This window comes from Hippocampus bargibanti, linkage group LG22, assembly GCF_051943395.1.
Source record: "Hippocampus bargibanti isolate YZ-2025 linkage group LG22, ASM5194339v1, whole genome shotgun sequence".
Classification (NCBI taxonomy): domain Eukaryota; kingdom Metazoa; phylum Chordata; class Actinopteri; order Syngnathiformes; family Syngnathidae; genus Hippocampus; species Hippocampus bargibanti.
Window position 1 is genome coordinate 7,950,337 of NC_142755.1, and position 27,937 is coordinate 7,978,273.

The window sequence follows — 27,937 nt, forward strand, 5'->3', positions numbered from 1 at the left end:
GTTGAAAAAAAAAGGCGAGAAATAAAAGTAAATGTTTTTAGTCAGGCGGAATTATAATGCCACGTAGGGGTCCTTGATGTCACACGGAAATCAAACGTCGAAGACCGATGTTTGTTTTCCTCTCACCAATAGGTAAACTTGTTATTTTCAACATTATATTGAAACATTTGGAACCCCCGTGTTAAAATAAGAACTAAATGTCATGTAGCCGTGCTTTATAAATGTAACGTGTTCACTTGAACACTTTAACCTCGTCAGAATGCTTTGTTTACAACCATTGCTTGGCGTCCATTAGTGTGGCCTAGCGAAAAGTATTTACAACGCAGGGTTATTATCGTGGAGAGACTATCGACAAACGACGTCACGTCCAAGACATTGGTGGTTTGTACTCGTGTAATTGTTTCAAAAAACAATTACCATAAAAAAAAACGTTTCCGACGCTATCTAGGTTGAGGGGGAAAGTGGCAACCCCGGATCCAAGCTAAGTGGCTAACGACGAATCGTGAGTTTGGCTGGATATTTAGTTTTCGGTCATTTTCGTTATTTTCCAATACTTTCTCATAACGAGACTGCTATCACACTGCTTGTGCGTTTCTTCTGACATGATTACTTTTGAGATCACTGGGTGAGTTAATTTACAGTCCAACTTACTTCGTTTTAGAGTTCAGAATAGGAAATTATGTGACGTTGGCGGACCGTTGTATGTCACAGATATGAGTTTCCTGTTCAGATCTGATAGATTAATGTTATATCTAAAAACGACATTATGTCTAAATGACAACGTATCGTTTTGTAATCGGGCATACGTTGTCCTAGCCAGCATAATTACACGAACCTTTATATACCCTACCGCGAGCAACATTGTACTCTTGTTTTTATTCCTCTGGGTTAGACTAAATTGACATGTCATTTCTGAATTTCCTTCACATGATCAATAAATATCTGTCTGGCTATCTGTCTATAATTTCCCATGATAACTGACGAGTCACTTTTGTCTGCTTTTGTCAGTATGCCTGCTGAACGCAAGCGCTCAGTAAACATGGACGAGAAAGATGCTTGTTTCGCTAGCAGCAAGGAATTGGAGAAGGACAAAGATGCGGAGCGGAAAGCGACGGCGGCGGCAGCAGCGTTACGGGACAAAGCCAAAGATGAGGGCAAGATGAGTGGCAAAAAGGACGGCGGCAAAGACGAGAAGAGGAAGCGCCAAGAGGAGGAGAAGAAGAAGAAAGAGGAGAAGGAGCGGAAGAAGAAAGAGGAGGAGAAACAGAAGGTGGAGGAAGAGCAGAAACAGAAGGAGGAGGAGATGAAGAGGCAACACGAGGAGCAGGAGAGAAAGTTTCAAGAGGATGAAGCCAAAAGGCAACGTGAGCAGGAAGCGACTATCCTGAAGTATGGGAATTTGTCATATCACTTTGAAGTGATTTGGATTGCTTGTTCATCTTGACTGCTTTTCGTAAAACATTTCCTCACTCTTGAGACACCGCTCCTGTTTCCGCACGGATCCTGTAACTGAAATGTTACTTTCAAGACAGCATCTGTGTTATTTGAAGCCAAAACGATGAATCGCACTCACCCTATTACCGTCATTGCATCGGAGGTGGTTTAAACATGAAAGAGACAGGCAGACGACAGAGAGAGGGAGACTTTCAACTTTGATAGTTCAAAGGCAGAGTGTAGACTGCAAGGTTAAAATATCCCATCAATCAGGCTCCACAAACAACCCGCACTAGCCGTCTGTACACTTGATGCAAAAAGCTATCAACCCACCTAAACAGAACACAATTGATGAGGAACTAGATAAAATTATCGCAGAGAAAGCACCGACAAGGGATCATTCCTCAAGATGGTGAAAGAAGGCGGCTACGTTCCTCATCAAGTGTTTAATGCTTATGAAAGCGGACATTCCATTCCATCAAGCCATCAATGACCATCACAAAGGTCAATAAAACGACTTTATTATGCAGTACAGTTTATTTCTTTAACTATAATACCATAACACATTTATTATACATAAAATAAGGTATATTTTGTGTATTTTAAGGCTCAGAAAATTAGAAAGTAGAAAATGATGTTTTATGGGGACCTGGAAACGGATTAGTCTCATTTTAATTGTTTCCTATGGGAAATACATTTTTGGCATACACACCTATCGCCTTACAAACTCTGTTTGGGAACCAATTAAGTTGGTAAGGCAAGGTATCACTGTATCGACATTATTCTGTCAGGTCTCCTGTCTGATTGCAATTATTTGTCATAGGGAACAGGAAGAGGGTCAGCAGTTGCACCAGGAGGCCTGGGAGCGCCACCAATGCCGGAAGGCGCTGCGTGGCAGGAACCAGAATGCCCACGAGGCCCGTCCGGAGGAGGCCTTCTTCAGCCGCCTGGACTCCAGCCTGAAGAAGAATACGGCTTTTGTCAAGAAGCTGCGCACACTCACCGAGCAGCAGCGCGAAGCGCTCTCCAGTGACTTTGCCTCGCTCAACCTGAGCAAGTACATCGGCGAGGCGGTCGGCTCCGTGGTGGAGGCCAAGCTGAAGATCTCAGACGTGGGCTGCGCCGTACATTTGTGCTCGCTCTTCCACCAGCGGTACAGCGAGTTTGCCCCGCTGCTCCTGCAGGCTTGGAAAAAGCACTTTGAGGCGCGCAAGGAGGACAAAGTGCCTAACGTCAGCAAACTACGTACCGACCTGCGCTTCGTGGCCGAGCTCACCATTGTGGGTTTCTTCACCGACAAAGAGGGCTTGTCCCTCATCTACGAGCAACTCAAGAACATCATCAGCGCCGACCGCGACGCGCACACGCACGTGTCGGTGGTGATCAGCTTCTGCAAGCACTGCGGCGACGATATCGCCGGCCTGCTGCCCCGCAAGGTCAAGACGGCCGTCGACAAGTATGGTCTAAGCTTCCCGCCGAGTGAGATCATCAGTTCTGAGAAGCAGCAGCCTTTCCAGAACCTGCTGCGTGAGTACTTTACGTCACTCGCCAAGCACCTGAAGAAGGACCACCGGGAGCTGCAGAACATTGAAAGGCAGAACAGGTGAGGACGCACTTGGGGGGGAGGGTCCTGGCACATATTTTACAACTTTTTCCACATATACGGTGCAGCGCATTTTAAAGGACAACCGACGTCCCTTTTTTGTTTCTTAACTGACATCAGAAAAACGTTTTGTGGCATCTAAAATAGCCAAACCACGCAGTATGATATTTTTAGTCAAATGCAAAACACCAATAAAAAAAAAAAAGTGTCCAAAATCTGCAAAAAATTGAGCTGCGATTGGGCATTTTCAGAAAGTCCCGCCCCCAGTTCGTGATGTCACGCCAAGACGTCTTGCATTGCTGGTGAATCAAAACAATGGCTTCAGATTCGGAGAATATGCTTTCTTGTTACACATCCAGTTATGAATGTGATTCAAATAGTTCTGAAGAGGAAAGCATACATGTTTGCAATCGATTAAATAATTTATTCCGTGCCATTTTGAGGCAACATTGGGGGGAACTGTCTCACCCAAAAAAGAGGCCAAAATGGCGACCTCCTGTGGCCACCTCCGTTTCCACAGGCTGATAAATTCCTTATATGGAGCTTGGCCGCCCTCTCCTGGCGACTTTTGGGTGCAACACGAGGTTGTCAGACCAAACCAAGACCAAAGTACAGCAAAATACATTGACGTGATGGAAGGACTGCTACAATGTGTCTTTTTTCCGGTCAGGGGCGTTCCTTTAGTGATGTCACGTACGGACTCGTCACCAACTCAAAAACAAGACTTCCGGAATATTCAGCGCGAGTCTTAAAACGTAAAATCTAGCTATATGCGGTGAAATCTTTGTAAAATGCGCTCAGTAGAAGTCATTTGAAGCCATTTTACACATTATGGACACAACTTGTCCGGAGACGTCGTTTGTCCTTTAAATGAAAGTTTCTTTTTAATTTCTAAGGAGAGCATTGATTTGACATCCAGTTGCATATTTAGCATATTTCCTTTCCTTTGGCTCGGACCAAAGCAGCTTTGCGAAGGTCATGGTAACATCTGCTCTGGTCTTCAGGCGCATCTTGCATTCCAAAGGGGAGCTGAGTGAGGACCGCCACAAGCAGTACGAGGAGTTTGCCACGTCCTATCAGAAGCTGCTGGCCAACACGCAGTCACTGGCTGACTTGCTGGATGAAAACGTGCCCGATTTGCCTCAGGACAAGACCGTGCAGGAAGGTGGGTCATCCTTTCCCTCCGTCTCCATCTCTCTTGGCTTCAACACGGTCGGTGGAACAAAACAAAGCGCTTGATCCCACAGAACACGGTCCGGGCATCGACATTTTCACCCCCGGCAAGCATGGAGAGTATGACCTGGAGGGTGGCCTCTGGGAGGATGAAGACGCGCGCAACTTCTACGAGAACTTGGTGGACCTGAAGGCGTTTGTCCCTGCCATCCTCTTCAAGGACAACGACAAAGGCGGACAAAGCAAAGACAAGGATGAAGCCAAAGGTCAGCAATTCCAATCCCGCCATGAATTTCGGTTGTAACGTTCCAGGATTTTTTATTTCAACTCAAAGATAAGAAGGAACGTAAATGTTGTTTTTAACAATCAAACGCATCAATCCGAAAGGACTCACCATGATCAACTCCACTTCCTGTTGTCGCTCACGAGGCTGTGGTCCTTATTGGCACCCATCCAACGCAAATACCATAAGTGTCAGACTATAGAGCGCACCCGATTATAAGCCTCACCCACTACATTTTTAGAGGAAAATCAATTTAATAATAATAATAATAAAGTAAAGTCTCGTGATATCGATAGCGGTTATATTGACAATACTGCTTAATACGATACTATTTTCATTTCCCGTGCGCATTTCTAGCCTTTTTATGTATAATTAGTTCCGTTTAGTACGATTCATGGTTATTACGCTAATCCGGTTACTACGGTGGTCTTTTTCATCTCCCGCCGGCCATTTTGCTATGTTTATATCGATACAAAAGATACTTAAGGTGAATCGATATTTGCTTAGGGGTTTCTATACGGTACCACCATTATCGAAATCTGTATCGGTCACGCCGTTGGTCACGTGGCTTGATCACGTGACTGGTCACGTGGTAGAAAATGGCGCCTGCTACACTGCGCAAGGCACGGGAGCTGGTCACGTGACCGCAGTGTTTTCACAGTGTTTGTTGTGTGTTGCTTTCTCGGTCAGGGGCGTTCCCTTCGTGATGTCACTTCGGGCATCATCATCAACTCGAAAACAAGACTTCATGAATATTCAGCGCGAGTCTTAAAACGTAAAATATAGCTCTATGCGGTGGAATCTTGGTAAAATGCGCTCAGTAGAAGTCATTTGAAGCCATTTTACAAATTATGGACGCAACTTGTGTGGAGGTGTCAGTTGTCCTTTAATCGTACCTTTTCTACTCGAGCGCCCCTGGCGGCCGTTAGAAAAATTACATAAATTGGCCGCATCACTGAATAAGCAGAAGGGTTGAAAATTTTGGGGGAAAAGTAGAGTAGCGGCTTCTTGTCCAAACGGTACTTTTACGGTATTTTGTTTTGTGTCGTAATTGCATCCCCGTCCGTCTGCGGCAGATGGGCAAGAGGCGAAGGAAGTTGCCAGCACCACGGAGGAACTGGAGCTGGAGCTGGAGGCGCTGGACATCGCCGACGAGGCTCTAGAATTGGAAGCAGGTGATGATGCTGAAAATGAAGAGCTGAGCAAAAAGCTCATCGATGAGCAAGGTGAACGACCGAAAGCACCGCCCTATTACTTTTCATATCTCCTATGTTTATCGTGATTGACCACGACCAAAAAAATGGTGCGACATTTAGAGCAAGAAGATGAGGAGACCAACACGGGATCCCACCTGAAGCTGATAGTGGACGCGTTCATCCAGCAGCTCCCAAACTGTGTTAACCGAGACCTCATAGACAAGGTGACCACAAAACGACTCCTCACAACCTAACGGCAGGCAAACAACGACATCTTTTCACGCTTGCAGGCCGCAATGGACTTCTGTATGAACATGAACACCAAATCCAACAGGAGGAAGCTGGTGCGGGCCCTCTTCACCGTGCCCCGACAAAGGTGACACATGAACGCACACCCAAAACCGCGTGGATGGAAAGGCGCGTATAAATGAAATGTAGTATTATGAGATCAATTTTGGCGGATGTGACCGTGCTTCTAAGACTGACCAGGCGTTTTGGTTTTCACGGCGCTGACTTTCAACCCTTTGTCTCAGGTTGGATCTTCTCCCTTTTTACTCCCGCCTGGTGGCCACTCTTCATCCCTGCATGTCGGACATGGCCGAAGATCTCTGCTCCATGCTGAAGGGAGACTTCAGGTTTCATGTAAGAAATCGAGGCGCATTTCACTAGATGCGTCAGAAGCGCGCTTGTCCTAAAAACAAAGTCTTGGTTGGTTCTATTGGCTCCAGATTCGTAAGAAGGACCAGATCAACATCGAGACCAAAAATAAAACGGTCCGGTTTATCGGGGAGCTGGCCAAGTTCAAGATGTTTTCCAAGACGGATACTCTTCACTGTCTGAAGGTGACCGACGTCTTTGTTGACAGGATCAGCCGGGCGGATATTGGAATTGGAATTGGATTAGCCTTTATTAGTCTCGCAATGGAGAATATTACATTTCACAGCAACAAAGTGACCAAAGAAAGAAGTAGAAAAACAAAAAACAGGATCAGCTGTAAAGGCAGCCACTCTCGCGGCGCCATTTTGAAGTTTTGAACACAAAGTTTTCAGACCAAACGAAGTACCCCAAAATGCATTGTGTGTCTCTTTCTCGGTCAGGGGCGTTCCTGACGTGACGTCACGTGGGGATTGTCTTCCTGAATATTCAGCGCGAGTCTTAAAACATAAAATATAGCTAATCGCCGTGGAATCTTTGTCAAATACGCTCAGTAGAAGTCATTTGAAGTGATTTTGCAAATTACGAACACAACTTGTCCGGAGGCGTCGGTTTTCCTTGAATGGGTTAATTTTCTGCCCGTCGCTGTGATAATTGACAATGACAGCAGACTACGTGGAATCAATGATTGTCTGGACCAATATCCCCCACCAGATGTTGCTGTCTGATTTCATGCATCATCACGTGGAGATGGCGTGCACCCTGCTGGAAACCTGTGGCCGCTTCCTCTTCAGGTCTCCCGACTCTCACCTGCGGACCAGCGTCCTGCTGGTCAGACCCTCTTCCGTGTTAAATTCTTATGTCGACGATGTGCTCCAACTTGTGTCCTCTGTTATTATTGCGAGCGTGTACGGGTGACACTGGTGTCGTCCCTCCAGGAGCAAATGATCCGCAAAAAGCAGGCCCAGCATCTGGACGCGCGCTATGTGACCATGGTGGAGAACGCCTACTACTACTGCAACCCGCCGCCCATGGAGAAGACGGTAAAGAAGAAGAGGCCGCCGCTGCAGGAGTACATCCGCAAGCTACTCTACAAGGACCTGTCCAAGGTCACCACGGAGAAAGTCCTCCGGCAGATGCGCAAGTTGCCCTGGCAGGACATCGAGGTGAAGAACTACCTGATATGTTGCATGGTCAACATCTGGAACGTCAAGTACAACAGCATCCACTGCGTGGCCAACCTGCTGGCCGGCCTGGTGGCCTACCAGGAGGACGTTGGCATCCATGTGGTGGACGGCGTCCTGGAGGACATACGCCTGGGAATGGAGGTACGGCCGATTTGAAAATACACATGCTCCCCACCTTATGAACGAAAACAGTGATACCGGAGATTACAAACGCTTTACCTTACGAACCTTTCTCCTTACGAACATTACATTTGCGAGAATTTGATCTTGGCATACTAACTAGTTTTCGGCAAACAAACCAAACCACATGGAGCGCCACGGTGGCTGGCGGGCTAGGTTTAATCTCCCCTAACCTTGAGTGCATATGTGGTTTGTTATCAAGGATACTTTTGCTATTATGGGACCGAAAAAGACACAAAACAAAATTACGGTCGAGCAGAAGACGATCAATTAGAAACACGAACGAGGTGTGCGTTTGCGTGACTTAGCGTCCCAGTACCAGTATGCTAAGTCGACCATTGCTACGTGTGGTTAAGGGTGTTTTTATGTTCTCAGGCAATAGAAGAAGTTGAAAAACTAGCAGCCAGCAGGGGACAGCGTGTGAGGGTATTATCGCCGAGAAAGCACGGCAACTTCACTCGGATATCATCAAGAGGCAACCTGGAAGCTAAATAAAACAACTTTATTATACTGTATAGTTTATTTCTTTAATTAAAATGCAATAGCATATTTATTATACGTAAAATAAGGTAAATTGTGTGTCGTTTTAAGGCTTATATTGTTGAAAATTATGTTTTATGTGGACCTGGGAAGTGATTATTCTCGTTTTTAATGGTTTCTTATGGGATATAAATGGCAGACAAACCTTTCGCCTTACACATACTTTCTGGAAACCAATTAAGTTTGTAACCTGAGGTATCACTGTACGTCCGAGCGTCGTTCGTAAGGTGAATTTGTTCGTAAGTTGCTTCACTGCTATATTTTTTTTATGAAATGTATGCAAGTCAAACACTGAACGGGGAAGTATAAAACACAGAACGGGGAAGTATAAAACACAGCCGCTCTAACAGCCGTCAAATAAATGTACACCAACTGTAGTACGACAACATATATCCTTGGTTCTTCAGTAAGCCATTACTGAAGCTGCTGCAACGTCATTACTGAATTACGTGCCAGCAGCCATTACTTTTTTTTCTGCATCATGTCCTCCTGGAGCGTCAACTGGGAAGGATTTCCTCCCCACCCATATACGCTATTCAAACTATCGTAAGCGAGCTTGGCGCATCGGGGCCTGAACTCGTTGGCAACACTTCAGCTGATTGGTCAGCCTTGGCGTCCGTCACGTAAACAACCAGCCCTTGAAACCTCAAATGTGTCTGTGTGCGTGCGTGTTCGTAAAGCGCAGTACGCAGCCAATCGCAAGCGAGCTCGGCCGGCGAAAGGCGCGCAATACAAAATCTAACTTACAGCATCTCTGTCCGAACGTACCCGCAAAAATGTTCGTATGTAGCATTATTCGCAACTCTACCATTTATAAGTTTGGGAGGGTCCTGTCGCATGTTCCGCGTTCAGGTGTGGTTATTAGACCAGCCTAAGGGCTATTTGGTAGCAAGCTGCATTGAGCACAACAATGGGGTGGCCATTTTCTAAAAAAACGGCCAATGTACACTTGGGGCATAAATCACCGGTGACGGGAGCAAATGGGCACCTCACGGCGCGGAGGCCAGCGGCGAAGGTGGCGTTCACCCGCTGCTTGTTGCCCTTGCGTCTGTATGCGCCCGCAGGATGATACTTTTTGCACTAACTATCACACAATTTGCACTCAAGATCCATTTGTCGTAAACCGCCCACTCATACGTACACAGCGCAGCTAGGACAGGGTGACTTCATCCATATCATTGAGACACCTGGAGAATCCTGAAATGTCATATTTGGGGCCACCAGGTGAACCAGCCCAAGTTCAACCAACGGCGCATCAGCAGCGCCAAATTCCTGGGCGAGCTGTACAACTACCGCATGGTGGAGTCGGCCGTCATCTTCCGCACGCTCTTCTCCTTCATCTCCTTTGGTGTCAATCAAGACGGCAGCCCGAGCGCCCTGGACCCCCCCGAGCACCTGTTCCGTGTCCGCCTTGTGTGCACGCTGCTCGACACCTGCGGCCAGTATTTCGACCGAGGTTCTAGCAAGAAGAAGCTCGATTGTTTCCTCATCTACTTCCAGGCAAGTCGCACCTGCGTCGTCGACTCATCACTGAGGTTTGACGGGCTTTTTGGGGAAACGGCCTTGATGCATGTGTATGTACGCAGCGCTATATCTGGTGGAAGAAGAGCGTAGACGCCTGGACCAACGAGCACCCCTTCCCCATCGACATTGACTACATGATCAGTGACATGTTGGAGCTCCTGCGCCCCAAAATGCGGATCAGCTCGTCCTTGGAAGAGGCCAGCCGCCAAGTGCTGGACCTGGAGCGAGAGCTGCTCGTCAAATTAGGTACGCGCACAATCAGTCTTTCGCTCCATGGCCTGAAACACACAAAGAAAAAAATCATTATGAGAGCAGGATTGAAGCAAACTACAGTGATACCTCAGTTTACCAACTTCATTGCTGCCCAGAAAGTGTCAGGCCAAAGGTTCGTCTGACAAACAATTATATCCCATAAGAAACCATTATAAATGAGAATAATCCGTTCCCAGGTCCGCATAAAACATGATTGTCTACTAAAGAAGCCTTAAAACTACACAAAATATACCTTATTTTATGGATAATAAATCTGCTATTGTATTGTAATTAAAGAAATAAACTGTACTGTATAATAACGTCATCTTATTTACCTTTGTGATGATAGTTGTCAATGGATGGCAAACTCCCAAGTTGCCGTGCTTTCTCGGCGATAATACCCTCACCCACAATGTCTCCTGCTAGCTGCTTTTCGGTAATCCAAATCAGCAGAAGTTTTTCAACCTCTTCTATAGCCTGAGACCGTGGCTTAGACAACACAGAAACACCCTTAGCCACACGTGGTACTGGGACGCTAAATCACACAAACGCACACCTCGTTTGTGTTCCTAGATGATCTCCTTCTTCTGCTTGACCGTAATTTTGTTTTGTGTTTTCTTCGGCTTAACACTAGCCTGTGGTGGGGTCTTTTTCAGTCCCATAATAACAGAAGTACCACACTCGATAACAAACCACATCTGCAGTCAAAGAAAGGAGTTGTGGAAAACTAGTCCGCCAGCCCCCGCGGCACTGTTCGACTGTGTGGTTCGGTGTTCTTCCGCCGAAAACTAGTCCGCCAGCAACCGTGGCGCTCCGTGTGGTTTGGTCCGTTTGCTGAAAACTAGTTCGTATGCCAAGATTATATTCTCACGAATTTAATGTTCGTAAAATAAAGCGTTCGTAAGATGAGGTATCACCGTACTTGTACACACTGCACATCCAGTTTCGCTGGTTGTACCACTTTTTTGCATTTAGCATAGCGGCATTCCTCCAGTACAATATTTTGTATGAAGCTGCACTTGATCCTAGAGATAAACAATGAAGTCATCCGGTGCAGTAACAATAGCAAACATTTGGTTCCTTATTATGTACAAGAATGAATCAAAGTCTTCCGTCAGCCAATCGGCAGCTTGGATACTAGTCGGAGGACCTCGAGACGCTGGCAGCCATAAGAAAGAATCAATGCCTGAGGCTGCTTACGGAATTCCCACGTCACTCCCGGCGAGAATGGCAGCTAGCTTTGTTTGCCCCCTTTGGAGGTGTCGACAGGAAAATGTCAACCACCTTCTCCCGCCCTGTGAGAGCATGACAGTTAAATCATTCTAGGACACGACTCAAAGTGTTTGGAGGGGACGTTTTATGAGCGTTACTGGAATTTGGTAAGAAGCTTCCATATAAGTGTTTTCATGCTATGTTTGAAAAACAAAATATGCACATGTAGAGTGACGGAGGCCCGGAGGTGAACACTGCTGATATTGTATAGGTGCGATCAGACATTCCTGGTTCGCCAGTTCAGTTCAGAACCTCTCGCGCCGCTCTGCCTCGCTGCATCTCTTGTACACGCTCCCCAACTTACAAACATTCAAGTTACGATAAATGGTACATACAAACATTTTTGCGGGTACTGTATGTCGAAAAATGTTTGGACAGAGATGCTGTAAGATTTTGTATTGCGCGCCTTTTTCCGGCCGAGCTCGCTTGCGATTGGCTGTGTACTGTGCTGCACGCACACAGACTCTTTGGAACTTTCAAGGGCTGGATGTTAACGTGGCGGACACCAAGGCTGACCAATCAGCGCCCGCCGGCTATGCTGAAGTGTTGCCAACGAGTTCAGGCCTCGATTTTCCCAGCTCGCTTACGATAGTCTGCATAGAATATATGGGCGGGGAGGAAATCCCTCTTCCCTGTTGAACCTCCAGGAGGACGCAATGCATAACAAAAAGTTAAAGGGTGCTGGCACATAATTCAGTAATTACGTACTAGCAGCTTCAGTAATGGCTTACTGAAGACCCAAGGATATGTTGTCGTACTACAGTAGGTGTACATTTATTTGACGACGGTTAGAGCGTGTTTTATACTTCCTCGTTCAGTGTTTGACTTAAAGGACAACCGACGCCTCCGGACAAGTCTCTCATCTCATCTCATTTTCCGTCCCGCTTATTCCTCATTAGGGTCGCGGGGGTTGCTGGAGCCTATCTCAGCTGTCTTCGGGCACGAGGCGGGGGACACCCTGAATTGGTTGCCAGCCAATCGCCCAGTTCCCAGATCCCCATAAAACATAATTTTCTGCTAAATAAGCCTTAAAGGACAAACGACGTCTCCGGACAAGTTGTGTCCATAATTTGTAAAATCACTTCAAATGACTTTTACTGAGCGTATTTTATAAAGATTCCTCGGCATATAGCTATATTTTACGTTTTTAAGACTCGCGCTGAATATTCAGGAAGTCTTGTTTTTGAGTTGGTGATGAGTCCGTACGTGACATCACTAAAGGAACGCCCCTGACTGAAAAAAAGACACATTGTCGCAGTCCTTCCATCACGTCAATATATTTTGCTGGACTTGTGTGGACTGAAAACCTCGTGTTGCACCCAAAAGCCGCCAGAACAGGGCGTCCAAGCTCCATGGAAGGAATTTATCAGCCTGTGGAAACGGGCTGATTCATTCCTCACAACAGCTCGGTGGCCATTTTGTGCCTCTTTTTGGGTGCGACATTTCCCCCCAATGTTGCCTCAAAATGGCACGGAGTAAATTCTTTAATCGATTGCAAACATGTATGCTTTCCTCTTCAGAACTATTTGAATCATATTCATAACTCGATGTGTAACAAGCAAGCATATTCTCCGAATCTGAAGCCATCTGAAGCAATGCAAGACGTCTTGGCGTGACGTCACGAACTGGGGGCGGGACTTTCTTAAAAAGCCCCATTCGCAGCTCAATTTTTTGCAGATTTTGGACACTTTAAATCATTTTTATTGGTGTTTTGCATTTGAATAAAAATATCATCCTGCGTGTTTTGGGTATTTTAGATGCTATAAGATGTTTTTCTGATGTCAGTTAAGAAACAAAAAAAGTGACGTCGCTTGTCCTTTAAGATGTCTTTTTAATTTCCTCCCGGCGTGTCCTGTTTCTACAGGTCTGGCTATGGAGAAGGAAGGCCGATTCAGCGCCATGAGCGAAGGGGACGTCCTGGACGAGGATGAAGACGACGAAGATGAGGAGGGCGGCGCCGAGACGGAAGAGCAGTCCGGCAATGAGAGCGAAATCAACGAACCTGAGGAAGACGTGAGTCTGTGACCGCCCCCCGCCCCCCCCTCGCTTGCCATCCTTTCCCACGTGCACAATTGTGGCCATATCGACAGGTATTGATTTTTGGGGATGCACAGGAGGCATCTGACAATGAAGAGGAGCGGGATGAGGAGGAAGAGGAGAATACAGACGACCTGACAGACTCCAACAAAGAGAACGAGACGGATGAGGAGAACAATGTGAGAACTCTCGTCCTTGCCAAATTTTGACCAATAATAGGTCTTCAACAATTTCCAAGTTGTACCCTGTTGTGATATAAGACAGTGATACATCCGCTTACAAACGAACCAAACCACACAGCGCCACCGTAGCTGATGGACTAGTTTTCAGCAGATGAACACCAGACGGCACGCTCGAACGGCGATACAGTGGATGGCGGACTAGTTTTCGTCGCCACCTTTCTTTGAGTGCAGACGTGGTTTGTTATCGAGTGGAGTACTTTTGCTATTATGGGACCGAAAAAGACCCCACCACAGGCTAGCGTTAAGCCGACGAGGACATAAAAGAGAATTACGGTCGACCAGAAGAAGATCATTTAAAAATATGAACAAGGTGTGCGTTTGTGTGACTTAGCGTCCCGGGGCCAGTACGCTAAGTTGACCATTGCTACGTGTGGCTCAGGGTGTTTCTCTGTTGTCTGAGCAACGGTCTCAGGCAATAGAAGAGGTTGAAAACCTTGTTGATTTGGATTAATGAAAAGCAGCTAGCAGGGGACAGTGTGTGAGGGTATTATCGCATAAAAAGCACGGCAACTTCACTCGGATATCATCAAGAGGCAACTACGTCAACGACCATCACAAAGGTCAATAAAAGTACTTTATTATATAGTACAGTTTATTTCTTTAATTACAACACAATAGCACATTTATTATACATATAATAAGGTAAATTTTGTGTAGTTTTAAGGCTTATTTAGTAGAAAATTATGTTTTATGGGGATATGGAAACGGAATATTCTCATTTTTAATGGCTTCTGATGGGAAATAAATATTTGGCAGATGAACATTTCACTTTACACACACTTTCTGGGAACCAATTAAGTTTGAAGGTGAGGTATCACTTGATATGGAAAACGTTTGTAAATACACCATTCATTCGGTGCGTCTTATACACCGAAAAATAGGGCGTATAAATTGGCACAGTAATTTAAAACTTGCTTGAAACATGAAGTTTTGACACTGGCGTCCCATCTCATCATCTGACTTGCGCTTTTCTCCTCCGCGCTGGTAGGAAGTGACCATCCGCGGCGGCGGACTGAAGCACGTGTCGTGTGTCGAAGACGAAGACTTTGTCCAGGCCTTGGACAAGATGATGTTAGAGAGCCTGCAGGTGCGCCCCGTGCCCCCACCCTCATCGTCCTCTCCCATGTGACCTTTGAAATATGGACGTTGATGGTTTTTCTCCCTGTAGCAGCGGAGCGGCGATACGGTAAAAGTGCACCAGCTGGACGTGGCCATCCCTCTGCAGCTGAAGAGCCAGCTGAGAAAGGGCGGGTCCGGCCAGCCGTGCATCGGCGAGCCTGACGCCGACGTCTCAGAGACCATGCAGTTCGTCATGCTCACGCGCAAGGGCAACAAGCAGCAGGTGAGCCCCCCGCCCCGCCGCGTCGCGTCGCCGCTGGCCTCCACGCCACAAGGGCCCTATTTGCTCCCATCGCCTGTGATTGAAGCGCATACGGCGTTGTTTAGAAAATGGCTGCCACTTGTTGTGCTGCCTTAAAGGACAACCGACATCAATTTTTTGTTTTTTAACTGACACCAGAAAAACGTTTGATAGCATCTAAAATACCCAAAACACGCAGGCTGATATTTTTAGTCAGATGCAAAACACCAATAAAAATGACATCAAGTGTCCAAAATCTGCAAAAAAATTGAGCTGCGATTGGGCATTTTCAGAAAGTCCCGCCCCCCTTTCGTGACGTCACGCCAAGACGTCTTGCATTGCTTGTGAATCAAAACAATGGCTTCAGATTCGGAGAATATGCTTTCTTGTTACACATGCAGTGATGAATATGATTCAAATAGTTCTGAAGAGGAAAGCATACGTTTGCAATCGATCACCCAAAAAAAGAGGCACAAAATGGCAACCTCCTGTGGCTACCTCCATTTCCACAGGCTGATAAATTCCTTATATGGAGCTTGGACGCCTTCTTCTGGCCTTCTGGCGGCTTTTGAGTGGAACACGAGGTCCCCAGAACAAACAAGGACAGCAAAACACATTGACGTGATGGAAGGACCGCTACAATGCATCTTTTTTACGGTCCTTTAGTGACGTCACGTCCGGACTCGTCACCAACTAAAAAAGACTTCATGAATATTCAGCGCAGGTCTTAAAATGTAAAATATAGCTATATGCGGTGGGATCTTTGTAAAATACGCTCAGTAGAAGTCATTTGAAGCCATTTTCCAAATTATGGACACAACTTGTCCGGAGACGTCGGTTGTCCTTTAAACAGCCTTTAGGCCGAATTCTTGATGCAGCTCGCTACCGAATAGCCCTTGGCTAGTCTAATAAGCACACCTGCGCGCAGATCATGCAACTACAGACGCTCCCCAACTTACGAACATTTGAGTTACGAATAACGGTACATCCGAACATTTTTGCCGGTAGAGTATGTCGAAAATCGCTTGCGATTGGATGCATACTGTGCTTGTCGCGCACGCATGGACAAATACACATTAGAGCACTGGTCTCAAAGTCAAGCCCCGCGGGCCAAATCCGGCCCACACACATTTTTTTCGGCCCGTGAAAGCAAATCAAACTTGTGAAATTCCATGATGCTTGCTAAAATCTTCACCAAAATTTCACATTTTTGGATGTAAACCACAATATCAGTCATTATTCTTGACTTCATGTCTGAAAACTAGTTATTCATTAATATTTGCAGGAAAAATATCCCAAAGTTTCCTTGGGAGTTTTAAAAGGCGCTTATGAATGAAATGTATTATTATATTATTGCGATTGGCTGCGTAGAATATGTGGATGGGGAGGAAGACCCTCTTCCCAATTGACACTCCAGGAGGACGCGATGCATAACAAAAAGGATGGCTGCTGCCACGTAATTATGTTTAATAATGTCTAGTAGGTGTGAATTTATTATACGACTGTTAGAGCGTCTGTGTTTTATACTTGCCCGTTCAGTGTTTGACTTAAACATACATTCCATCCAAAATATAGCGCTAAAGCAACTTACAAACAAATTCCCCTTACGAACCACAGCTCGGAATGTATCTTGTTCATAAGGTGGGGAGCGTCTGTATCTTGTATTTGTAATTTCATCTGTGGTTTTATTGTGCCCTTGAGAGCTTTGAAAGGCAATTATAAATAAAATGTATTCCTATTATCACAACCCCATCGATGTATCTTAAAGTTCATTCGGAAGGTTCATTGGGGAGCGTCTGTATCTTGTATTTAGAATTTTATCTGTGGTTCTATTGTGCCCTTGAGAGCTTTGAAAGGCGATTATAAATAAAATGTATGACTATGATCACAACCCCATCGATGATACATTCCATCCAAAATATAGCACTGAAGCAACTTGCGAACAAATTCACCTTACAAATGACCGCTTGGAACGTATCAAGTTCATAAAGTGGGGAGCTTCTGTACCTGTAGTGAAATACGCACACATGCGATAATATTGACTCTCAAACTCCCTGTGCGTGTTTGTGTGCTGGCAAGCTGCAGCTAGAGAATGTGCGCTTTGGAGTTTGAGGTTTCCTCTTCATACTGTGTAGGGCGTGTCCAGTTTTTGGGCGTCCAACCAAGAAAAATGGCCTGGAAAAGTACACAGGAGGCACTCACACAAACAATTCTTTATGTTAGTGGGCGTGTGCGACGCTGCGTGGTCACTTCTTCAGTCACACCTTCAGCACATATGTTGACATTGGACCGCAACAGGAATTCTTTGTGGTTTCATGATAAACAGCGTATATATGTGGATCTATCTATCTGTCTATCTGTCTGTCTGTCTGTCTGTCTGTCTGTCTGTCTCTTTCTCTCTACTTCTCTATCTTCTGTCTCTCTCTCTCTCTCTCTCTCTCTCTGTCTCTCTCTCTCTCTTTCTATGTATCAAATTGTTTATGTTTTCCGTACAAATGAACAGTTCAAGGTCCTGCACGTGCCGCTGTCGTCTCACCTGGCCGCCAACCACTTCAACCAGCAGCAGGCCGAGCAGGAGGAGCGCATGCGCATGAAGAAACTCACCCTGGATATCAACGAGCGTCAAGAGCAGGAGGACTACCAGGGTGCCAATTCGCATGAGCCGCGCGTTACTTCCGAGCGCCGTCGCTTCCGCTCCAACGTTTGTGTTTGTGTGCTACAGAAATGCTGCAGTCCCTGGCCCAGCGCCCGGCGCAGGCTAACACCAACCGCGAGCGACGGCCCCGTTACCAGCACCCCAAAGGCGCCCCCAACGCTGACCTCATCTTCAAGACTGGAGGAAGGTGAGATGGAGGCTCTTTTGCGTCACTTTCGAAATGACCCGTCCGGTATCTATTTTAGTCCCATTAACTCATTCACTGCCATTCACCAATTCATTTGAGAATCCAAAATGTTTCCCAAATTTGTTTGGGTTTTGTTTTTTCTTGTTTGGGTGCAGATAAAGCACTGGCCATGGCCGCTCGCAATGTTTTTTCCCTTCCGCCAGGGGGCAGCATTTTCCTTTTTTCCCATGTTAGCGCTTTGTTCCAGCTTCCGCTGTTGCTAAAGCACCATATAAAAACAAATATCTATGTATTGCATTGTATTTTGGACAGCCGTCCGCATTTCAAGCTCATATAACCCCAGACTCATATAATTTAGGAATTAACTCTTTTTTGCTAATGCAAGAAGAGAGTCTAAGGTTTCTCACGCTACAATCAATGTTTATGTAGTCCTGAAACTCAATATTCTGTGGGTCCTGGGATTCGAGTGACAATGACAAAAACCCTGCCACTGGAGTGGACACATTTTTGCACGTCTGGCAGTGAATGAGTTAAAATTTGCTACCTTTGCAATTAAAAATCTAAACGATAGTGATACATACACAAGCCGCACCTGTATATAAGCCGCATGTGCCCACATTAAAACATGTAAACATATTTACAAAGGAAGACGGTACACAGAGAGAGTTCGCAAAATTTTAATAGTATAACTTAATAATAATAATACAACTTTCTTCCCAAACGGTGCCTGTGACGTGGCAGTAAAACAGTAGCAACATGCTAGAAACACAATAGCAACACTGTATAACAGGTCTGGTAAAAGAAGATACAGTGATACCTCAGCTCACGAACTTTTCACCTTATGAACATTAAAATCACGAGAATATACAGTAGTCTTGGCTGACGAACTAGTTTTCCGCGAACGAACCAAACCACGCGGCGCCACGGTGGCTGCCGGACTAGTTTTCGGCGGATGAACACCAAACCACACGGTCGAACAGCGCCACGGTGGCTGGTGGACTAGTTTTTGTCACCCCCTCCCTTTCTTTGAGTGTAGACTTGGTTTGTTATCGAGGATACTTTTGCTATTATGGGACCGAAAAAGTCCCCACCACAGGCTAGTGTTAAGCCGAAGAGGACACAAAAGAAAATTACGATCGAGGAGAAGAAGGAGATCATCGAAAAACACGAACAAAGTGTGTGTTTGTGTGACAGCGTATTTGTACCAGTACGCTAACTCGATCATTGCTACGTGTGGCTAAGGGTCCAGTGCAGTATATTTCTTTAATTACAATACGATAATAAGGTACAATGTGTGTCGTTTTAAGCCTTATTTCGTCGAAAATGATATTTTATGGGGACCTGGGAACAGATTATTCTCATTTGAATGGTTTCTTATGGGAAATAAATGTTTGGAAGATGAACTTTTGGCCTTACACACACTTTCTGAGCTGAGGTATCACTGTATTTTGATTTCACAAGATGTCCCACTTTTTTAAATGTATTTTTTTGAACATAAAAGATATAAAAGCTTTGTGGCACCTCTCCTCACCCAGGAGACGCTGACGAGTCCTTGGCCGATGGAGCAACAGAGCAAGAGGATGCAGAAGATCGGAGGAAAATCCGTGCGGCAGGTAGGGGGGCACGAGGTCTCCGAAGATGCCGGGGACAGGGCCAATCCACGACCTCAACATCTCACCCCCTACCAGAGGGGGCCGCGAGGAGAACAGACAGACCAAAGCAGAGGTTTTTCTTTTGTGCCTGAAATGACAAACAAAAACAAAGTAGAGAAAGAAGATTGGACGCAGTTAGCGACACAGTCATTAAGTAAATGCATCGGTACGTGACGGGGAGAAAGCGAAGATGCGCAAACGGATAAATTAAAAATAGATGAAGGGATGCAACCCCCACCGCCGCATCCTGGTGTGTGGGATTCGGGCTGAGGTGAACTGTGCTCACGCCAACGCTAAGTCGATATTTGCAAAAGTTGACTAATTTCTGCTTTTTATGGGAACTTGAGAATTTGAGCGCTCATACAGGTCAATTGCAGGTGAACTAGCTTTGGAATATTCAACTGCGTCGGTTTAGGCTCATCTGTGCATGTCCACGTCATCCTTGAATTTCTCTTTGAAATCGACAATTTGCCAACTTCTTTTCAAAGCATATTCAGTGATGTCATTGACGCATTGGCGAGCGAGAATGAAGTGAATACCATATCCTGACGTGTTAGCCATCACGTGCTAGCGAGCGCGTCCACTTCCAGTGACATCGTCCTGGCATCCTCTTGCAGAACCTCATGTGTTGTTGGTGACCCCTCTCTTCTCTTTCTTTAGGGGGGAATTGCCCAAGCTTCTCGTTGATAACTTCAATACACTGTAGGTGTTCTATTGTACTCTCTGACTCTGATTTGATTGGTTAGATTTAGCTGTGGCAAGTTTAAAGACAAACCCCCCAAAAATGTGGTGAAAAACAGGGCGGGGTGCGCCTTTTTGTCCAAAGTCTAATTACAAGGCGGCCAACGCAACAAGCGCGTTCATTTCCTTTCCGGTGCTCCTCCGAATGGACAACAATTCTGCTTGTGTGTTATGCATCTTGCAAAATAAGGTTGCTCCAAAGTTAGATAAATGAAGAATCACTGCCTGCCCCCCCCAAAAAAAAATCACTATTTTTCAATTCAGCAAAGAAAATAGTGTCATTCTACCACTGATATTTTGACGTATTCTCTGCTAGCTTTTCATCTCTTCACCTCTTTTTATTTGTCTCTCTATCCAGCTATCTATCGAGATAGCTATCTATTAGCTATCTGGCTAGCTACAAAGCTGGCCTGCTATCTATTTGCTATTTATTAGCTATTTAGCTCGCTGGCTGGCTGACTATCAACCTGGCTATCTATTAGCTTCCGGGTTGAGTGAACACTGGCGCGTGTGGCTGCCGCTGCTCACCCGCAGAAAGAAAATATCCTGTCACTGTAAAGTGTCCTTGAGTTTTGAAAGGCGCTTATAAATGAAATGAAATTATTATTATTAGTATTATTATAAATCATTAGTTACAACAATTGACCGATAAATTATGGTTTCATTTAAAAAAGAAGAAAAAAATAACATAAAAACAAGGACAAGTTATTCTATAGCGGTCATAGCAACCTCAAGTTCTTGAATGTACACACAGCGTTATCTTAATCTGATTCAAGTGTTTGTTGCAAGTCAATAAAGTTAATTAATTAAGTGTCAAGTCACAGAACAAACTGGTTCAAACCCTTAAAACACAAAACTGTTTTCCCTTAGTTTTTCTGATGTTCCTTTTTCAATGAACCGTGTGGAACTTAGTTTCGATTGACCAAAAATCAACACTTAATGCATGAGGCGTTCCTTCACACTGGTCTGCTGTTTTGCATATTTCACATCCACGCCCGGTGAAAAATTTCACCCGCCCATCTCATTCTTTACATTCCACAGGCAATCCAAAGCACTCTTTATTAGTCACCTACGAGATTACAATTTGCTTTATTGATTGCCACGTACGGTCAACACCATCTACGTTTCCACAGGACTCTGTACACACCATAGATTGAACACTTCATACTATCTGTAGATGCCCTACAGAGAAACCGGAGTCTGGAAAAAACATTCACGAGTTCCTGCAGAAGCAATACTTGCGCGGAACCGCGTGATGTCCCGCAAAATATCCTTCATTAGTTACTGTAGCTTAACTACAGTGACCGGAGTCTGAAAGAAACAAACGCACATACAGTCATACCTTGGCTTACGAATTTAATTGGTTCAGACGGTGTGTAAGGCGAAAAGTGTGAATCCCAAAAATTAATTTCCCATAGAAAACCGTTAAAATGAGAATAATCCGTTCCCAGGTCCCCGTAAAACATAATTTTCTACTTTCAAATTTTCTAAGCCTTAAAACTACACAAAATATACCTTATTTAATGTCTAATAAATGTGCTCTGGTATTATAATCAAAGAAATAAAACTGTTCTGTAGAATAAAGTTGTTTTATTTACCTTTGTGATGGTCGTTGATGCCTTGATGGAATTGAGTGGCCGGTTTCCTCAGCATTAAACACTTGACGAGGAACGTAGCCCTCTTCTTTCACCATCTTGAGGAATGATCCCTTGTAGGTGCTTTCTCTGTGATAATTTTATCTAGTTCCTCATCAATTGTGTTCTGTTTAGCTGGGTTGATAGCTTTTTGCATCAATTGTACAGATAGCTTGTGCGGGTTGTTTGTGGAGCCTGATTGATGGGATATTTTAACCTTGCAGTCTACACTGCTTTTGAACGATCAAAGTTGAAACTCTCACTGGCGTCTGCCTGTCTCTTTAATGTTTAAACCCCCCTCACTCCTGTGTTCTTGACCAATCACGTGGCTTTAACCGAAGACTGGGGGCGGGGAATAGAGGACAAAAAACAGTAGGTCGCGAACGACACATCACTCATTGAGGCAGCTCCGTGTACGAAAAAGGTCATATGCCAAGGTAAAGTTTGTATGCCAAGGTAAAATTTTCATAAATGTAACGTTCATAAACCGAAAAGTTTGTAAGCCAAGGGGTTCGTAAACCAAAGTATCACTGTACATGAAAATGGGTTGGCATAGAGTTGCCCGTAGAATAGTCCTCAACTGCCGATTTGCCAGGACGGGGTCCAATAACGGAAAGACAAATGTGGCAGTACAACGCCTTGGTGTTCCCTGCACATAGTACAAAATGTCTTCTGTACAGTGAAAAAAAAATAGGCCTTCCAAAGTTTGTGGTTAGTGTCGGAGGTTGGGCCGCCGAGTAAAAATAACCTCCACCTCACCCAGTCACATAACCCCCCCGGGAACAAGTCTGCCCTTCAGCCATATACACTTGGCTGCCAAAAATTTGAGCGCTTCTCTCCTCAGACCTTTTCTCGTCCCAAAATCTGCTGATAACAAAGAACCAAGTCGATAAAGGGAGCAGTAAAAATCGAGGCTTCCTTTGTAAAGATGAGGAAACGTGTCATCAGAGCAGTCTTTAAATTGCCAAGAAAGGAGAACTGGCTGCTCTGGTCTGCCTTCTCCAGGTACAAAGCTATCGGTAGTCACACCTTAACCTTTGGAGAGGCACGAAACAGTTCCAAGAAGGCGCCGCCAGTCGCTGCGTTGCCCAAGAACCTCACGACTCTTTAAGCAGGCCGAGTTTCTTCAGTGCCTGCTTGCGAGATTCCTCGGTTGCCCCGCGGCCGGAAAACTGCACGGTGATTCCCTGGGGACGAAACATGGGGGCAGCGGATCTTTGTTTGGCATTCGGCACAGCAGCTTTGCGGGCGTTGGGGTGCAGAGTCTGAGGGTTTCTTGGTGCAGGCGTCGGGGGAGGCCCCTTTGAAGCCCTTCCTGGACCGTCCGCGGGGCGCTGTACCCCAACCGATGGGTTAATGGTCCGGCTCTTACCCCCGTAGCTGTTGAGCTTGGCAGGCAGAGGCTGGGCTTTGGCCGCCACGTTTTGATTGACGTCAATGTGGGAGCTGAGGATGTCGGGAAGGTCGCTCCTGGTCACGGATCCGTTTCCGGGGTTCAGGACTCTGGACTTTCCTCCGTAGCTGTTGAACTCACTAGGATTCACCAGCATGGATCGAAGGACTTTGCCATCGGAGCCTGTCAGGGGCATGGTGGGCTCGTTCTTCGAAGGACCCGGCGCCACCACAATGGATTTGCCCCCAAAACTGTTCAGTTCCAGCGACATGATGTCTGACTGAGGCGCGGCCGCCATGGTTTTCTCCAGATGCGGTGGGCTCACTGGAGGCTTTCTGGGGCACTCGATAGGAACGGTCTCCAACTTTTGGACAGGGGTCCGACTTTGTGGCGATGTTGGGACCTTGGAGTCGGGCCCGTGGACGGTGGTCATTGTTTGGCGAAGGCCGGTCTCCAAAGGACTTGTGAGGCTGCTCTCCAGACTTGGCGTGTCAACGGTGTCGTGGCCAAACGTCTCTCCTGACAGGTCACGGTTTCTGGCAAGACCCAGCTTGGACAGCGCTTCCATCCTGGTTTTTTCGGGGGTGGGGTCCTTGAAGGAAGTGCTGCGGGAAGGGGCGTTTCGCAACTTGTGCACCGAATTTGGCTTGGAATCCTCCAGAAGGAGAGCCTGGGGTGCGGCCGTTAGATTGGACAGCATCAGGGCCCGCCTGTCGTGGAGGTTGACGTCGGATCCCGGCTGAGTCTGCGGCTCTCTGTTGCCAATAACCAGACTGATGTTGGCCGGCAATCTGGTAGGCTTAGCCAAGGTTGGGGGGCCCTGTTTAGTGGGGGGGTCGCTGTCGAGGGCTGGCCATTTCACCTCCTCCTGGCTGCGCTGGCGCTGGAACGAGGCCAAGGCGTGGGAGGCACCCACCGCCTGGTTCTCGGCTATCTTCTTGGCAATGAGAGCCGGGGTGGGGACGGAGCCAGCCGGATGGTAGGAGTGATCGTCTGTCAGCTCGTATTCGGCGGAGTGGTGCGGAGGATCGTGTCTCGGTTTGAATTCCAAGTGGCTCTCGGGGCTCATTGTCATTTTCTGGAAATCTGAACGAAACAAAATTCAACATGCTAAGACTCCGTTTAAAATTATTTTTCACAGCACGGGAAATATATGCGGTACCTGGACTGGTAGGCTTGAAGGCCGGTAACTTGGCAAGCATCATGTCCGGGTCCGGCCGAACAAGGTCTATAATATCCTGGTCTTTGGCGCTTAGACGCCTGGCCGTGATAGGGTGCACGCGATACAGATCTGGGGTTTCGGGCGCTCCCTCCATCTCGTGGCCAACAACAAGAAGGCGGCTCCCGCTTGCTGGCGACTTGACCAGTCCGGCCCTGAACCCGTCCTCTTCAAGGCTGTTCTCCAGGGATCCGATGGTCTCTTCAAAAAACTGGAGGCACTCCTTCTCCTCTGGGCTCAGGAAGCGCAGCGTGTCTTCCTCCTGCGGGGGTCAATGAAATGGACCCGTCGTCAGTCACTTGGTCGGCCCAAAACGGCAGGAGGTGAAGACGCGAGCACCGCGCCCGGCCGGCGTCTGCGATCATATCGCAGGGATGTGGCTCGCCACCCAACTAGGAGTGGGGTGGAACCGGTTGGGGCGGCGTCGTGTGCTCTTAATGGACGCGGTCCCCGAGGCGTGTGAAGGTTGTCAAGCAGGTGTTTCCCACACTGAGTGGTGACTGCATGTTTTGTGTAAACAACCTGCATCAGCCACAGGTCATCTGACGCCATTATTGTTTAGACAATAGGAAGACAGAACAGGGCACCCAAGCCCTCCCCCCAATGGAGACTAACTTGAGTGACACATGTTGTCACGTCGTACCAACCCGTTGCCTGGTGGTCCGGTCCAACGCGCCGTTGACTCGGGAGGGCCGCGGATTGTTGGCCATGTCCAGGATGAGGGCCGACGGGCTCGGCCGGGCTTTGGACTTCTCTGGGGTCGGCGCTAGGCCGGAAGCGAAATCATGTCTGCTCCTCGTTCCGAGGAGTCAGTGGATCATCTCCTTCCTTCTGTCTGGAGAGGAGACCACAAGGACAAAAGTAAGACCCCAAATGCTTTTTTGGTTTCAGCGTTAGCGGCCAGCGCTACCTCCATTTACGAGTGCTTCCACCAGGGATGAGAATTTTCCGCCGATCGGCGGATTTTACGACTTTTTAGACCAGAATGAGCAGATAAAACTAAATACAGGTAACATCCGACTTACGACCGAGTTCCGTTCAAGTCAAAATGGTCGTAAGTGGAAATCCATTCAAAATGTTGCATAGAGACTCGCAGGCTAAATAACTGGCAAACTCCCGCCGCTGGTGCCATCGCACGGTCGATTGCTGTGCGAGAGTGAGATGCTGGCTGCCCAACCAAACTTGTCCTACTAGCTAGCACGTTGCGGTGCCAGGCGTAGAACTAAAAAAAATGCTTTCAATGGTCTGGAAGTCGTGGTCATAAGTATGGGTGGTCGTAAGTCGGATGTTACCTGTATTCTCACTTTTTTGCTGTTCATTTTGTTTCGGCTTGTGTTGGCAGAAAGCGCAATTTTAATTGGATGATACTGACGCTGGTTGGCATGAAAGCACCATTTTGATTGGATGATCCTGATTCAGGTGCCGTTGCAGTCGAAACAGTGAAACGGCCCCTTTTGAATAAGCAGACGAGTACAAAAAAAATCAGGTTGAATGGACCGAAAGCATTTGTCTTTGTCGAGAGAACAGGTTCTAATTTGATAGATTCTAATTTGCAATGAAACAATCCCATTGATGAAACAGTCGAATGTCAGTGGCACTATCACAAGCTAACGTTAGCATCACTCTACTTCTGCGAGGCAGCAAACAGCAAGCGTGCAAGCAGTGTGCAGGCGAGCTAGCAGTAACTTTGCGTAATTTGATTTTCATTCCGCTCACTTGGTTGGATTTTTACCAATGATGAGGAACGGAAAACCATTCATGCTAATGGTGACTTTGATCACTAAGTGACTCGTTTTTCTTGTACATTCCGTTTGACTCCGCGGAGCACCGGTGGGGCAGGAATCAGTCACCACACTCACGAACGCAGGAAGAAATGTTTGCATTTGAGCCACGGTGTCTGAGTAAATCGAGTTGGGGCCCAAGGCGGCGCTGGTATGACTCGTGAAGCAACAACGTGGCGGCTGGGCCGACCTGTTGATCCGGAACTAACGCAGCTAGCTGCTCGACCGGCTCCTCAGCCCGAAACTACACAAGTGCGCATTCCTCTGGAAAAACAACACATGTTGGACTGACGATATGGCTCGGTTGCTGCGTCGTCAATTGCTGCTGCTTCTTCTCATCATCATCATCATCATCATCATCATCATCATCAGGGTACTGAAAGTGGCTGCCTTTCCAGCAGCTCCTGTATTTTGTTTTTCTACTTCTTTCTTTCCTTTCATAACTTTTCTGCTGTGAAAACGTAAATGTCTCCACTGCGAGACGAATAAAGGTACATCCAATCTTCTTTGTGTTGGTTGATGGCTTCGGTTAGCGTTGACATCAACAAGCACAACCAAAATGGACATTTACTAACATTTCCTCATCCAAATCAATGTCAGGTGGTGGAGTTAATGAATGGAAAGACATGTTTTCAAATGTGAATGAGTGTTTTTTTTTTTTTTTTTTTTTAAATACGTGAAAAATGTCTAATTCAACTAAATGCTACTATACTCTTTTCAGCAAGCTCATCACGTCAAGAATACTACAATGAAGTTGCTCACTTGTCTAAAATTGTATTAAAATGATCTCAGATGAGACACAATTGCCCTCCCCTTCAAACTAAATATCAAAAACGTTTTTAATTTTGCCCTGTTTGTGAGCACACTTTTGTATTCAATGGATTCAAAAGCAAGAAATGAAGTGTTTTTTTTCCCTCCCTTTGCTTTCAGTTAGTGACACAATATCATTTAAATGTACAAATGGAAGTAAACGTTTCATTCCGAGACTGTAAAGTTGTTTTGAGAGTTTTGAAAGGTGCTTAGAAATGAAATGTATTATTATTAATGAGCTGATAAACATCAATTGGAACTGACAACATCCTACAAATTGAAAAAAATCGAATAATTCGAATCAACACGGAGGCTAAAATGGCGAGAAATCATTAGGCCCATAAGTGAAAGACAATTTACCTTTAAATGTCTCGGATCCATCCTGGTGAGAGTATCTTGAAGGAGAGAAATAGATTTTTTTTTTTTCCCACTGAAAGAAGTCCCACTTGTGTTGCCGCCTGCTGACTCCACCTTGATTTGATGACGCGGCCCAACAAGTCCCGCCCATTTGTTGCATAGCGCGTGCGGAGAGTTGAGCCAATTTGTGGTTTTGGGAAAGCTGCCAGGAAATGTTCCTCGTTTGTTCTCGGGTGTAAAACGTAAAACGTTCGATGGCTTGCCTTGTAATGCCTTGAAGTATCCCCTGCCTAAATGATTTGAGGTCGTTGGTCCTTTAGCCTCTGGCGCCACACTGTGGGCAAAAGGAGCGCTAACTGAGGCCGTTCTCGTCGGTGATACGTCAAATGCCGCGGCAAGGCCTTCTTTGCTGGCCTAAATATATCACAATCACAGACTCGTCGTGGCAATTAAATGTTGCCCATGGAACAGAACACGTCAGAAATCGACCTGGAGGAGTCCTCCATAATCTGTGTGTGTGTGTGTGTGTGTGTGTGTGTGTGTGTGTGTGTGTGTGTGTGTGTGTGTGTG

The 27,937-nt window shown here is 46.3% G+C and overlaps 2 protein-coding genes across 3 annotated transcripts; one reads left to right on the top strand and one right to left on the bottom strand.

Annotated features, from left to right (window-relative positions):
- The first annotated feature begins 46 nt into the window (after positions 1-46).
- upf2 (UPF2 regulator of nonsense mediated mRNA decay) lies at positions 47-20,151 on the top strand. 2 transcript variants are annotated; one of them, XM_088988324.1, is made up of 21 exons: positions 47-132; positions 1,009-1,389; positions 2,258-3,037; positions 4,042-4,202; positions 4,285-4,476; positions 5,570-5,719; positions 5,810-5,913; positions 5,980-6,065; positions 6,223-6,331; positions 6,418-6,531; positions 7,058-7,174; positions 7,282-7,671; positions 9,475-9,750; positions 9,837-10,020; positions 13,163-13,311; positions 13,389-13,514; positions 14,566-14,664; positions 14,746-14,919; positions 17,441-17,582; positions 17,660-17,780; positions 19,316-20,151. In XM_088988324.1, the coding sequence occupies exons 1-21, from the start codon at positions 77-79 to the stop codon at positions 19,323-19,325; spliced, it is 3,921 nt and encodes a 1,306-aa protein (XP_088844450.1). In that variant the 5' UTR covers positions 47-76; the 3' UTR covers positions 19,326-20,151. The 2 variants fall into 2 exon arrangements, with proteins under 2 accessions (XP_088844450.1, XP_088844451.1); XM_088988325.1 differs by having other exon boundaries at positions 13,413-13,514.
- A 1,055-nt stretch (positions 20,152-21,206) lies between these two features.
- Positions 21,207-27,847, bottom strand: proser2 (proline and serine rich 2). Its single transcript, XM_088988351.1, has 4 exons — positions 27,371-27,847; positions 25,067-25,254; positions 24,363-24,681; positions 21,207-24,286 (listed from the first exon to the last, which is right to left on the bottom strand). Exons 2-4 carry the CDS (start codon positions 25,127-25,129, stop codon positions 22,905-22,907), a joined length of 1,764 nt encoding a protein of 587 aa, XP_088844477.1. The 5' UTR covers positions 25,130-25,254; positions 27,371-27,847; the 3' UTR covers positions 21,207-22,904.
- Positions 27,848-27,937: the final 90 nt, after the last annotated feature.

Coding starts and splice junctions, on each gene's coding strand:
- upf2 (XM_088988324.1), top strand. CDS start 77: ATGTCACACGGAAATCAAACGTCGAAGACCGATGTTTGTTTTCCTCTC. Junction 6,532..7,057: donor ATACTCTTCACTGTCTGAAG/GTGACCGACGTC, acceptor ATCCCCCACCAG/ATGTTGCTGTCTGATTTCAT. Junction 17,583..17,659: donor AGAGCAGGAGGACTACCAGG/GTGCCAATTCGC, acceptor TGTGTGCTACAG/AAATGCTGCAGTCCCTGGCC.
- proser2 (XM_088988351.1), bottom strand. CDS start 25,129: ATGGCCAACAATCCGCGGCCCTCCCGAGTCAACGGCGCGTTGGACCGG. Junction 24,682..25,066: donor ACCGGACCACCAGGCAACGG/GTTGGTACGACG, acceptor TGACCCCCGCAG/GAGGAAGACACGCTGCGCTT. Junction 24,287..24,362: donor CTTCAAGCCTACCAGTCCAG/GTACCGCATATA, acceptor TGTTTCGTTCAG/ATTTCCAGAAAATGACAATG.